The sequence below is a fragment of the Phallusia mammillata genome, chromosome 7, assembly GCF_965637545.1.
Source record: "Phallusia mammillata chromosome 7, kaPhaMamm4.hap1.1, whole genome shotgun sequence".
Lineage (NCBI taxonomy): Eukaryota > Metazoa > Chordata > Ascidiacea > Phlebobranchia > Ascidiidae > Phallusia > Phallusia mammillata.
In genome coordinates, this window is record NC_137258.1 from 23,662,950 (window position 1) to 23,677,603 (window position 14,654).

General features: G+C 34.3%; 1 protein-coding gene across 1 annotated transcript in view; it reads right to left on the reverse strand.

Annotated features, from left to right (window-relative positions):
- Positions 1 to 6,553, reverse strand: part of LOC145239278 (transcriptional regulator ATRX-like) — a 29,341-nt gene extending 22,788 nt beyond the window's left edge. The window contains exons 1-10 of the mRNA XM_080102581.1: positions 5,720 to 6,553; positions 5,466 to 5,555; positions 4,941 to 5,048; positions 4,291 to 4,443; positions 3,791 to 3,946; positions 3,142 to 3,279; positions 2,457 to 2,634; positions 1,312 to 1,449; positions 768 to 943; positions 17 to 157 (exon numbers count right to left, since the gene is read on the reverse strand). Of these exons, the coding sequence (XP_079958707.1) occupies positions 17 to 157; positions 768 to 943; positions 1,312 to 1,449; positions 2,457 to 2,634; positions 3,142 to 3,279; positions 3,791 to 3,946; positions 4,291 to 4,443; positions 4,941 to 5,048; positions 5,466 to 5,555; positions 5,720 to 6,079 (1,638 nt within the window). The 5' untranslated portion in view covers positions 6,080 to 6,553. The remainder of the gene's footprint in view (positions 1 to 16; positions 158 to 767; positions 944 to 1,311; positions 1,450 to 2,456; positions 2,635 to 3,141; positions 3,280 to 3,790; positions 3,947 to 4,290; positions 4,444 to 4,940; positions 5,049 to 5,465; positions 5,556 to 5,719) is intronic.
- Positions 6,554 to 14,654: the final 8,101 nt, after the last annotated feature.

Consider the following 14,654-nt stretch of genomic DNA (forward strand, 5'->3'; position numbering starts at 1 on the left):
GTCAAAATCTACTTACAGCATGTTGATTGGACCCTCTGTTGGTGCAAGTATCCAAGTAATGTTGGTAGAGTTTAATCTGCAGCGGTGAGAGTCTGACTTTTATGATAAACTCGTGTTTGTCGCATAAATACTGAGCAAGGGCTGTGTAATCTTTTCTCTGAAAAACAAAAATTGTTAGGATTTTTGCACAGTGTAACATTTAATTTGTGCACATGAGGTTGTTAGCAACAAACTTAGGTTGTGAAACCAACAAACAGTGATCTTTTAATGCAAAGTATTGTTAATCACAGATATCAGAAATACTTTGCAACAAACAAGTATATATTATAAGGATTTAGGTGTTAAAAAGTACATTATATACACACTGGATATAGCCAGTGGTGCCAGTGGTTATAGCCAGTGGTTTTTGTCAGCCGGTTCTATCACAAAAGTCATATTTTTCAGCCGGTTCATTGATAGTAAAACCATTAACAGTAACCAGTAATGCTAACCGGTTCACTGAGCTCATAAAATTTTGCGAGCTGGTTCCATAGAACTGGTGCGAACTGGCTGAATCCCACCACTGGATATAGGTACCCAGCCTTTTGGTAGGCTTTTTGCATGTAGAAAACACGAAAAAAACAATAACAAGCGGCAGCAGAAAATCATCCAGTTACATGAGTGAATAAAGTTAAGACATGAATTCAGGCTTTTCAATGAAAGTAGCCAATTTTTTCCAAAGGTTGTTTCTTAGACTGTCTAATATTTATAACAAACATGTCGGTTACCTGCACAAATCCACTGAGCATTTCATGCAGAATATGACATCTATTCTTCATGATACGAACATCACGCTTGGTTGAATCGGAGTGTTGCCCGTTAATGATTGGATTCACAAATCTGTTTCGAAATTCCTTAAGCGATCCCAACAGATTTTTCTTCACAAAGTTTACCATACATTGATCTGAAAACAGTAGACAACACAGTTGTTTTTAATAGTAGAACTGTCTAACTGAACATAAAAAAGTATCACCATTTGTAATTGACATTTTTAACAAAAAACTAGTACTTCCTAACCCCAAGTATAGGGCCTTAAGTGAGACCTTAAAAGTTTTTTACTGCCCATTTATTTAATAGGATACAAAAAAAGCCAAATCAATTTAAATAGTCCAGTAACTCAAAAATGTAAAATGTCAATTTTTTTAAACATTACAACATCAAATTGGACTCTAATTTAAATATTGGTTTTTACAGCCCCTGAATTGACTTTTTTGCTCTTCTTTAAAATGAGAAAAACACAATAAACCTAAACAACAACATTCAGCTACTTACATTCAACTAAATTATTTTGTAGTGGTGTACCAGTTAGCACCAATCTTCTCCGTGACTTAATATTGTTCATCGTAATTGAAATATTTGCTTCCGCATTTTTCAATTTGTGACCCTCATCGCACACAATCACATCTGGTCCTAAAACATAAACAACATATTAACAGAAATTGATCCAGAATTGAATGTAGGAACACTTCAATGAGCCAGGGGTCACCAAACTATGGACCGCAAGCCAGGTCAGACCCACAAGATCATTTCACTTGGGCCGCGAGCAGATTTTTTTGATTTATAACTTTGCAACATTTAAAAATTAATTTACTGCCTACAAAAGTTTTCCTGCAACAGCATGTGGAATTAATTCTAGTCTCATAGGATAATTTAGGAACATTGCTCGGAAGATAAGACAAACTTTAAAAATCAACAGTCGCATCACCACACTTTAATAGTATAGTAGTAAGATCTCTTAAAGTTAAGATAAAACTCACCTAGCGGGGCAAATTTGGAAAGACTACGGTTTGTAAACTATGCGGCCCTCACGAATCAGTATTAAACTTATCCGGCCCGAGGGGGAAAAAGTTTGGTGACCGCTTGTATAAGCTAAGACCTTTGGATATATTTCATATGACAGAGGATAAAAAAACAAATAAATCCATATACTACAATAAATGGAATCAAGTATCTTTCTAAAATTAATTAAGAAAATTAGTTACACCAGGCGTTAGTGTTGTACCAATTGAAGGTGGTCCCCCAAGTATTACAACTTGGCCAGACATAGGCAACAAACAACCAGTCTGCCGTGGGATTTGAACCACAAATATACGGAGTTATAAAAAATTTTCAGTGAATCACATGTTAAGGTAGTTGCAAAACAAGCTGGTAAATTAGAATTTCTATTTGACCAAATTATATAACCACCGTGTGCTAAATTTAGTGATGTGACGAGTACCCGGTACTTGGTATCGAATGATTTCAGTGGTATCAATACTTGTACTGGGTTTTGAAATATTTTTCAAGTTTTCGATACCAACGTTCGATACCAATCACTATAAGAATACAGGCAACTTTTTGTCAATATCTTCTTTGGATAGCACAAAATTGGGAAAAGCCATCACTAGCTAACATATATATTTTGACTAGCGGCATACCTGGATCAAGCAAAGCTTCAGCATAACAGATTTTAGTTGCCTTATGACGAATCCCCTTCCCCGTGGCAAGCAAGCGAAACATATCGTAACCTATCACCATCACTCCACCAGTTTTACGCCACTTTTCAAGTATATTCCTTCTTGCTTGACGAGTGGCATATTCCGTCAAGTTGTATAACTAAAACAATAAAGTTATATTAATCTCATGTAGTATTTTATTCATTATGCAAATTCTCTGCTAACAGAATGTCCTGTTCTGTATATGGTGTGTTTTAAGAAATTGTTTCAATAGTTTAGGTTACACAAAGATATTTTTAATGGTTATTAATATTCTGTGATTTACAATTACGCAGCATTGCCAATAAATCGACATTTTGGTCTTGAAGAAATAAATATAACTGGTTCACCTATTTATGTGTGCGAGGGCATTTTCCTTTGCTTAAATGCTGTCAAGCAGGATAGTATGATGGCATTGATATGTTTGTTGATCATGTAAAAAGTTGTTTATACGCATGCTTCAATATAGACCTATCAGCTACTTTGCCTTATTAGTTATATGTAACTAATTTTATTGCTAGAGCAACTAAAAATCAGTGCACAGTACAGAGTACAAGTGCATAGAGCCCAATAACTAGTAAATACTAAACTGCAAGTGACAAAAAATGTGTTTTTATTGCAGACTTACCTCTACTGGTTGTTCATCTGGCACCCATCTTACAAACTCGGCTATCCAGTTGAGTAAGGTATTTAACGGAGCCACGACCAAAACAGTTTTTAGTTTGAGATGTGGACAGTTGAGGATGGTGTGAACCACAGTGATGGTCTAAAAATCAACAAACTGGTTAGTGGCTATAACAAACACATCAAAGGCCTTTAATATGCCATTACACCCAATATTCTTGCAAAGAATAATGGAGTATTTTGTATGACAACATACTAAAATCATTAAAACCAAAGAGCACATGAAAAAAGGTAAAAACCGAAAAAGGTAACCGTGACTTTGTGCCAACAGGTTAGTATCATTGCCAGTCTTAGTAATATAAAGTTTATAGAGCTCTTCTGGTAAGTATTTTTATTTCGACGTTTTGACGTCCTATACAAGTCGCCTTCATCAGGGTAAATAACACCGAATGCAACTAGTACAGTACACAATAAACAAAGCAAAAAAGAATGAAACGCAAGCGGGTCACAACGCAACGAAAACACTGCGCGATAAACATGTATAGGACGTTGAAACGTCGGAATAAAAATACTTGCCAGAAGAGCTCTATAAACTTGATATTATGACTGGCAGCAATAGCTTATTTATTAGTAATAAACTTGTTATATTTTACCTGCAGGGTTTTTCCGAGCCCCATACAGTGAGCAAGTATGCAACCTCCTCCTTCTTGTTCTTTAGCTTGTGTTGTGCTCTCGATCAAATTGTCCCATATAAACTGGATCCCCTCCACTTGGTGGGGTTTCAAGTGGATTGTGATGTCGTGATGAACCTGCAACAGATATGTGTAAAGTCAAAGAAGGCATAAGTTGAAAACATTTTTATTATTCATTTTTGTTTATAAAGTACATAATTTTTTGATTACTTCAAGTCAGTAAGTTTTACTGTGTTGGAACAACGTGAAAATGCCAGAGAAAGACATATATGTCTATTGGCAGTTTATCAATCAAACGTTGCCTATATTGTACATAATATCCAAATCTTTACTAAACATTCATATGTAACAATGTAAGTAGGGAAAGATGATTAAAATATATGATTTGATTTCAGATATACCATTATTGTACATGGAAACAAGAATGTACCATAATAAGCTACTATATATTGCAAACCGACCTCAACTAATGGATCTTTCTGCAACACCAATCGTTTTGTGATGGGAACCGGTTCTGAACCAATGCCAGACTCCTTGAGATGAACATCCACAATTTTGTCTCCACTTCGCTCCTTCAATCTTTGTCGCCTCTCCTCCTCTTGTTTCTCTGCATCCTGTTAAGAAAAACCAAGAGTAAGAGGTTGTAGATTGTGCAACATCCAAAATCAGGGTGGTTTCAAAATGGTAATTCAGTGGTTTCCAAACTGTGTCATGTCTACCACTAATGGTATGTAAAGGCATCACCACCAAAATGTTAATTTGCATGTTACATGTTTATGATGCAACAAAGTGTAATCTTCTGATTGTAGCTGTTGTAGTGTTACATCTTTCTAGATAAAGGTGGTAAACAAACGGATATTTTGAACACGAATGGTATAACAACACTACAAAAAACCTTTAGCTGATCCACAGGTGGTGTTCCTAGCACAACTGGTTAAATGATTTTGATTAAGAGGTACTGTATAATTTTTCATAAACAAGTTTCTACTTTTTGTGAAGAAAGAAACATTTATGGAAAAACTCGTGTTTTAATGTGTAACAACTCATAAAGCAGCTAATGCAATGTTCAAAATCTACGCATAACAGCTACAATTTAGAATTATCTACATACTATAGTTTCTTCTCTCAATTGATCGTTGGCAAGTATCGACCGAATTGCCCTTCGACCACCAGGAGTGGACTCTACGTCTGACTTTTTCTTCTTCTTTTTCGATTTTTTCTGGAATAGCAAAACATGTCAAACAAATCTATTTCACTTAACTATTTATCGAGTTGTCGCCAATCAGAAACACCAAAGATTATTCCTGTAAACAACTACAAATTTGTCAGAAATTTACCCAGGATATATATGCAATTAACTCCAATATTTTTTAACTATTACCAGGCTATCGCAGAGGTCTTATAATTAAACTTCTTTGAAGAGCCAAGAAAAAACGCAAAGTAACTCAAAAGCAGCTATCAAAACTTTTGTCACAGTGTAACACGACAACAAACATAATGCATGAAACAAATCTAAATTGTGTATTTTATTCATCCCATTATTGAACAAAAACTAGGCTAAAGTCTGGAAATCAGTGCGCAACAAAACAGGATTCAAGATTAACTGGAATCATTTGTAAGCAGAGTAAAAACTAACCTTTCGAAGTTTCTTAACTTTTTTAGTAGCAATGACATCAGAATCAGAGTCTAAAGGACTTGTTGCTTGCGTCGCAGACCTTCCTCGTCTCTGTGTCACAAAACATCACATTATTCACTGCCCAGCAATTGCTAAAACCTCATGCCATGTGGTGTTGGACAAACTTATTCACTTAGAATTATCACCACTTCATTGCTTACATCCGAAATGTGCATAAATGAAAGTTATGGTTTTTCAAATATATAAATTCTCACCAGCTTTTTTGTTTGAGACTTTTCTGCATCTTCATCAGTAGAAATGGTTTCTTCCAAGGAGCTTAAATCAGACTCTTCCTTCTTTGAAGAACTTCCCTCACTGCTCTCATACTGGAGTCTTTTTCTTCTTTTCCTTTTACTCAAGGATGTTTTCTTCATGCTTGCATCAGAGGAAGCAGATTCACTACAGGTTGCACTTTCCTTAACAGGACTTCGTTTTCTCTTGTGAGACTTTTTTCTTGATATGTTAATTTTCATTGATTTATTGGAATCTTTACTTCTGGTTTGTTTGATGACAAAGTCGTCACTGCTTGTTCCATCATTAGATGAAACTTTTTGTTTAGATTGTTCTTTCACCATTTTTCAATGAATTACACGCAATGAATTAAAAACAAATTTACACCAGTGATTCTTATCTACATTTCTGTTAAAACAGTTCTACTTTCTGCAAAAAGACACAAAATAGTACTAGATGGAGCACTAATGGGTCAAGCATAATTAACAAAATTAGAACACACGAAGCACCTATAGCTAACTAGTTGACTTTGCCTTTATGCTGATTAAAACACATATTGAGGCAACAACTACCAGTAGAATTCACATACGATTCTAGCCCCATTGTAAGGTTGCAGAAAAATAGTGCCAAACACAATAAATTGCTTAAAACAAAAAACAATATATCTAACTAGCGCTGCATTGAAATTGGCAGGCAGGTCGCAATATATTTAGGATCAAATCTCTCCGTTAGATGTTTAGTGCTGGAACTGACCAGACCACTTGCCAATTTGTAAGTCTCAAAAACCGTACAACAAAATTTTTTTAACACATGCCTAATGTCTCGCATTGTGGTCTTCTTTGTACAAAAAATATAAATTCACAGTTCCTTGCTCTGTTTTACATTTTTCAACAGCAGTGATTAAAAACCATGACCCAACACCATAAACAAGACATGGAAAGCCAAAATTAACAATCTTTAGAAACGTAAAAAGCTGATCATCATGTGTTAGATTTTCAACTGGCCGCTTGGTGCAGTGAAACTTAATGAATGGCCAACAACCAGTACGTAATATGTGGTAATTTTCATTGTCAACGGACCAGTTAAAATGCGACTTTCCTCTCAAATCATCAATGACTTCACTGTATTTCACAAAGTATGATGTCCAATGTGGAAGTTTCCGAGAGCGCAAATGTTCTGTTAAGACCAGAGATGATGCTGGCTTCTTATACGAAAGCTGGCGCAAACTGTGGATCAAATTCTTATTATTTCCTAAACATTTTTGAAACAGCATCTTGCATCAGTTAGTAGGCTGGTACTTATATTTTACTGTTGTTTCACATGTTGCTTTGTGAAATAAATTACAGGCCTTTCATCAACAAACAGTTCTGTTTTAGTCCTGTTTTTGCTATCCTTTTTGCACACCTTTGTGTTAGAGAATAACAATACAAAATGCATGAGGAAAAGTTAAAACGTGCGATTCTGTCCATGTAAAACATACATACGATTATGCAACAACTGTTGTTTCCTAACTACAGCAGTAAAATAACTTAATAACGCTTTCTTGGTTTGTAATGTTGCTTTAAGACAGTGGTTCTCAACCTTTTTGCCTTTGCGGACCCCTTTAGGTACTGTCAAGCTAATCGCGGACCCCTTTGAAGGTTTTGGTATTTTTTGTCCTTTTTTATTTACAAGCAACCCAAAAAAGGTGCAGAATATACCAACCACGTTTGGTCCAGGACCAAAATTTAAATTACTTTGACTGGGCTGCGACATCGGAACTCAATAATAAAGAGCCATAACATTGTGATGTGACGTTGTTTGCCACTGAAAATTTACCTTTATTGCATCACAATGGGGTTAAGATGTCACAATGCATTTTGGTTTATATCCTAAGAGGAACGAGTTTAAACAAGTTTTATGCTATTTTAAAACGCTGAGACATAATTTTTAAATAGCCCTCTATCAATATCGTTGTCTGCAAAATTAGAAAGTTGTCGCGGACCCCCTGAAAACGCTTTGCGGACCCCCGGTTGAGAACCACTGCTTTAAGATTTTGGCAGCTACCAAATATTTTCTTTAAACTAACTCTTACATGGACATTTTAATGTAAATTAGGCACCTAGCGTTAAAATTAATCCCTACCCCGGCAGTGTATTCTCTATATTCCACCGAAAAAACGTATATGACTGAGTGACAATAAAAACAAGAAAAATAATAATAATATTCGCGTCTTCGCGATTAATGAACCGTTTCGCTCATCCGATATATATTCAACGCGCCAAATTTTGACCATTGTCATTCTGCCAGAATAAAATCGAAAAAAGGAATGCGATACGAGAGAACGTCACGGATAAATGCGCAACGAACGTTTTGGCCAAATCGAAATATTGACAAAATACGCTAACTTCAATGCAATCTTTGAAATGTTTTCGGGCCCATTATATTTTTTAAATTCGCAACATTGCCTCATCTTTTAGTCTATTTTAATAATCCGTTTTCAAAAAAGTGAACCCGACTCGATAATTACAGAAAAATGCAATTAACTAACACCCACTTTGGACCAAATGCCTACAGTGACGAAATACGCTAAGTTCAATACAATTTTTGAAATCTTTTCGGGCCCATTATTTTTTTTAACTTCGCAACATTGCTCAATCTTGTGGTCTATTTTATTAATCCATTTTCAAAAAAGTGAACCCGACTCGATAATTACAGCAAAATGCAATTAAGTAACACCCACTTTGGGCCAAATGCTTACAGTGACGAAAAACGCTAACTTGAATACAATATTTGAAATCTTTTCGGGCCCATTATTTTTTTTAAATTCGCAACATTGACTCATCTTTTAGTCTATTTTAATAATCCGTTTTCAAAAAAGTGAACCCGACTCGATAATTACAGCAAAATGCAATTAACTAACACCCACTTTGGACCAAATGCCTACAGTGACGAAATACGCTAAGTTCAATACAATTTTTGAAATCTTTTCGGGCCCATTATTTTCTTTAAATTCGCAACATTGCCTCATCTTTTAGTCTATTTTAATAATCCATTTTCAAAAAAGTGAACCCGACTCGATAATTACAGAAAAATGTAATTAACTGTCACCCACTTTGGACCAAATGCCTATAGTGACGAAATACGCTAAGTTCAATACAATTTTTGAAATCTTTTCGGGCCCATTATTTTTTTTAAATTCGCAACATTGCCTCATCTTTTAGTCTATTTTAATAATCCGTTTTCAAAAAAGTGAACCCGACTCGATAATTACAGCAAAATGCAATTAACTAACACCCACTTTGGACCAAATGCCTATAGTGACGAAATACGCTAAGTTCAATACAATTTTTGAAATCTTTTCGGGCCCATTATTTTCTTTAACTTCGCAACATTGCTCAATCTTGTGGTCTATTTTATTAATCCATTTTCAAAAAAGTGAACCCGACTCGATAATTACAGAAAAATGCAATTAAGTAACACCAACTTTGGGCCAAATGCCTACAGTGACGAAAAACGCTAACTTGAATACAATATTTGAAATCTTTTCGGGCCCATTATTTTTTTTAAATTCGCAACATTGACTCATCTTTTAGTCTATTTTAATAATCCGTTTTCAAAAAAGTGAACCCGACTCGATAATTACAGAAAAATGCAATTAACTAACACCCACTTTGGACCAAATGCCTACAGTGACGAAAAACGCTAACTTGAATACAATATTTGAAATCTTTTCGGGCCCATTATTTTTTTTAAATTCGCAACATTGACTCATCTTTTAGTCTATTTTAATAATCCGTTTTCAAAAAAGTGAACCCGACTCGATAATTACAGAAAAATGCAATTAACTAACACCCACTTTGGACCAAATGCCTACAGTGACGAAATACGCTAAGTTCAATACAATTTTTGAAATCTTTTCGGGCCCATTATTTTTTTTAAATTCGCAACATTGCCTCATCTTTTAGTCTATTTTAATAATCCGTTTTCAAAAAAGTGAACCCGACTCGATAATTACAGAAAAATGCAATTAACTAACACCCACTTTGGACCAAATGCCTATAGTGACGAAATACGCTAAGTTCAATACAATTTTTGAAATCTTTTCGAGCACATTATTTTTTTAAATTCGCAACATTGACTCATCTTTTAGTCTATTTTAATAATCCGTTTTCAAAAAAGTGAACCCGACTCGATAATTACAGAAAAATGCAATTAACTAACACCCACTTTGGACCAAATGCCTATAGTGACGAAATACGCTAAGTTCAATACAATTTTTGAAATCTTTTCGGGCCCATTATTTTTTTTACATTCGCAACATTGCCTCATCTTTTAGTCTATTTTAATAATCCGTTTTCAAAAAAGTGAACCCGACTCGATAATTACAGAAAAATGCAATTAACTAACACCAACTTTGGACCAAATGCCTATAGTGACGAAATACGCTAAGTTCAATGCAATTTTTGAAATCTTTTCGGGCCCATTATATTTTTTAAATTCGCAACATTGCCTCATCTTTTAGTCTATTTTAATAATCCGTTTTCAAAAAAGTGAACCCGACTCGATAATTACAGCAAAATGCAATTAACTAACACCCACTTTGGACCAAATGCTTACAGTGACGAAATACGCTAAGTTCAATACAATTTTTGAAATCTTTTCGGGCCCATTATTTTTTTTAAATTCGCAACATTGCCTCATCTTTTAGTCGATTTTAATAATCCGTTTTCAAAAAAGTGAACCCGACTCGATAATTACAGCAAAATGCAATTAACTAACACCCACTTTGGACCAAATGCTTACAGTGACGAAATACGCTAAGTTCAATACAATTTTTGAAATCTTTTCGGGCCCATTATTTTTTTTAAATTCGCAACATTGCCTCATCTTTTAGTCGATTTTAATAATCCGTTTTCAAAAAAGTGAACCCGACTCGATAATTACAGCAAAATGCAATTAACTGTCACCCACTTTGGACCAAATGCCAATAGTGACGAAATACGCTAAGTTCAATACAATTTTTGAAATCTTTTCGGGCCCATTATTTTTTTTAAATTCGCAACATTGCCTCATCTTTTAGTCGATTTTAATAATCCGTTTTCAAAAAAGTGAACCCGACTCGATAATTACAGAAAAATGCAATTAACTAACACCCACTTTGGACCAAATGCCTATAGTGACGAAATACGCTAAGTTCAATACGATTTTTGAAATCTTTTCGGGCCCATTATTTTTTTTAAATTCGCAACATTGCCTCATCTTTTAGTCTATTTTAATAATCCGTTTTCAAAAAAGTGAACCCGACTCGATAATTACAGCAAAATGCAATTAACTAACACCCACTTTGGACCAAATGCCTATAGTGACGAAATACGCTAAGTTCAATACAATTTTTGAAATCTTTTCGGGCCCATTATTTTTTTTAAATTCGCAACATTGCCTCATCTTTTAGTCTATTTTAATAATCCGTTTTCAAAAAAGTGAACCCGACTCGATAATTACAGCAAAATGCAATTAACTAACACCCACTTTGGACCAAATGCTTATAGTGACGAAATACGCTAACTTCAATAAAATTTTTGAAATCTTTTCGGGCCCATTATTTTCTTTAACTTCGCAACATTGCTCAATCTTGTGGTCTATTTTATTAATCCATTTTCAAAAAAGTGAACCCGACTCGATAATTACAGAAAAATGCAATTAACTAACACCCACTTTGGGCCAAATGCTTACAGTGACGAAAAACGCTAAGTTCAATACAATATTTGAAATCTTTTCGGGCCCATTATTTTTTTTAAATTCGCAACATTGCCTCATCTTTTAGTCGATTTTAATAATCCGTTTTCAAAAAAGTGAACCCGACTCGATAATTACAGCAAAAATGCAATTAACTGTCACCCACTTTGGACCAAATGCCTATAGTGACGAAATACGCTAACTTCAATACAATTTTTGAAATCTTTTCGGGCCCATTATTTTTTTTAAATTCGCAACATTGCCTCATCTTTTAGTCGATTTTAATAATCCGTTTTCAAAAAAGTGAACCCGACTCGATAATTACAGCAAAATGCAATTAACTAACACCCACTTTGGACCAAATGCCTATAGTGACGAAATACGCTAAGTTCAATACAATTTTTGAAATCTTTTCGGGCCCATTATTTTTTTTAAATTCGCAACATTGCCTCATCTTTTAGTCTATTTTAATAATCCGTTTTCAAAAAAGTGAACCCGACTCGATAATTACAGAAAAATGCAATTAACTAACACCCACTTTGGACCAAATGCTTACAGTGACGAAATACGCTAAGTTCAATACAATTTTTGAAATCTTTTCGGGCCCATTATTTTTTTTAAATTCGCAACATTGCCTCATCTTTTAGTCTATTTTATTAATCCGTTTTCAAAAAAGTGAACCCGACTCGATAATTACAGCAAAATGCAATTAACTGTCACCCACTTTGGACCAAATGCCAATAGTGACGAAATACGCTAAGTTCAATACAATTTTTGAAATCTTTTCGGGCCCATTATTTTTTTTAAATTCGCAACATTGCCTCATCTTTTAGTCGATTTTAATAATCCGTTTTCAAAAAAGTGAACCCGACTCGATAATTACAGAAAAATGCAATTAACTAACACCCACTTTGGACCAAATGCCTATAGTGACGAAATACGCTAAGTTCAATACGATTTTTGAAATCTTTTCGGGCCCATTATTTTTTTTAAATTCGCAACATTGCCTCATCTTTTAGTCTATTTTAATAATCCGTTTTCAAAAAAGTGAACCCGACTCGATAATTACAGCAAAATGCAATTAACTAACACCCACTTTGGACCAAATGCCTATAGTGACGAAATACGCTAAGTTCAATACAATTTTTGAAATCTTTTCGGGCCCATTATTTTTTTTAAATTCGCAACATTGCCTCATCTTTTAGTCTATTTTAATAATCCGTTTTCAAAAAAGTGAACCCGACTCGATAATTACAGCAAAATGCAATTAACTAACACCCACTTTGGACCAAATGCTTATAGTGACGAAATACGCTAACTTCAATAAAATTTTTGAAATCTTTTCGGGCCCATTATTTTCTTTAACTTCGCAACATTGCTCAATCTTGTGGTCTATTTTATTAATCCATTTTCAAAAAAGTGAACCCGACTCGATAATTACAGAAAAATGCAATTAACTAACACCCACTTTGGGCCAAATGCTTACAGTGACGAAAAACGCTAAGTTCAATACAATATTTGAAATCTTTTCGGGCCCATTATTTTTTTTAAATTCGCAACATTGCCTCATCTTTTAGTCGATTTTAATAATCCGTTTTCAAAAAAGTGAACCCGACTCGATAATTACAGCAAAAATGCAATTAACTGTCACCCACTTTGGACCAAATGCCTATAGTGACGAAATACGCTAACTTCAATACAATTTTTGAAATCTTTTCGGGCCCATTATTTTTTTTAAATTCGCAACATTGCCTCATCTTTTAGTCGATTTTAATAATCCGTTTTCAAAAAAGTGAACCCGACTCGATAATTACAGCAAAATGCAATTAACTAACACCCACTTTGGACCAAATGCCTATAGTGACGAAATACGCTAAGTTCAATACAATTTTTGAAATCTTTTCGGGCCCATTATTTTTTTTAAATTCGCAACATTGCCTCATCTTTTAGTCTATTTTAATAATCCGTTTTCAAAAAAGTGAACCCGACTCGATAATTACAGAAAAATGCAATTAACTAACACCCACTTTGGACCAAATGCCTATAGTGACGAAATACGCTAAGTTCAATACAATTAAAAATTTTATTGAAGTTAGCGTATTTCGTCACTATAGGCATTTGGTCCAAAGTGGGTGTTAGTTAATTGCATTTTTCTGTAATTATCGAGTCGGGTTCACTTTTTTGAAAACGGATTATTAAAATAGACTAAAAGATGAGGCAATGTTGCGAATTTAAAGAAAATAATGGGCCCGAAAAGATTTCAAAAATCGTATTGAACTTAGCGTATTTCGTCACTGTAGGCATTTGGTCCAAAGTGGGTGTTAGTTAATTGCATTTTTCTGTAATTATCGAGTCGGGTTCACTTTTTTGAAAACGGATTATTAAAATCGACTAAAAGATGAGGCAATGTTGCGAATTTAAAAAAAATAATGGGCCCGAAAAGATTTCAAAAATTGTATTGAACTTAGCGTATTTCGTCACTGTAGGCATTTGGTCCAAAGTGGGTGTTAGTTAATTGCATTTTGCTGTAATTATCGAGTCGGGTTCACTTTTTTGAAAACGGATTATTAAAATAGACTAAAAGATGAGGCAATGTTGCGAATTTAAAAAAAATAATGGGCCCGAAAAGATTTCAAAAATTTTATTGAACTTAGCGTATTTCGTCACTATAGGCATTTGGTCCAAAGTGGGTGTTAGTTAATTGCATTTTTCTGTAATTATCGAGTCGGGTTCACTTTTTTGAAAACGGATTATTAAAATAGACTAAAAGATGAGGCAATGTTGCGAATTTAAAAAAAATAATGGGCCCGAAAAGATTTCAAAAATTTTATTGAAGTTAGCGTATTTCGTCACTATAGGCATTTGGTCCAAAGTGGGTGTTACTTAATTGCATTTTTCTGTAATTATCGAGTCGGGTTCACTTTTTTGAAAATGGATTAATAAAATAGACCACAAGATTGAGCAATGTTGCGAAGTTAAAGAAAATAATGGGCCCGAAAAGATTTCAAAAATTGTATTGAACTTAGCGTATTTCGTCACTATAGGCATTTGGTCCAAAGTGGGTGTTAGTTAATTGCATTTTGCTGTAATTATCGAGTCGGGTTCACTTTTTTGAAAACGGATTATTAAAATCGACTAAAAGATGAGGCAATGTTGCGAATTTAAAAAAAATAATGGGCCCGAAAAGATTTCAAAAATTGT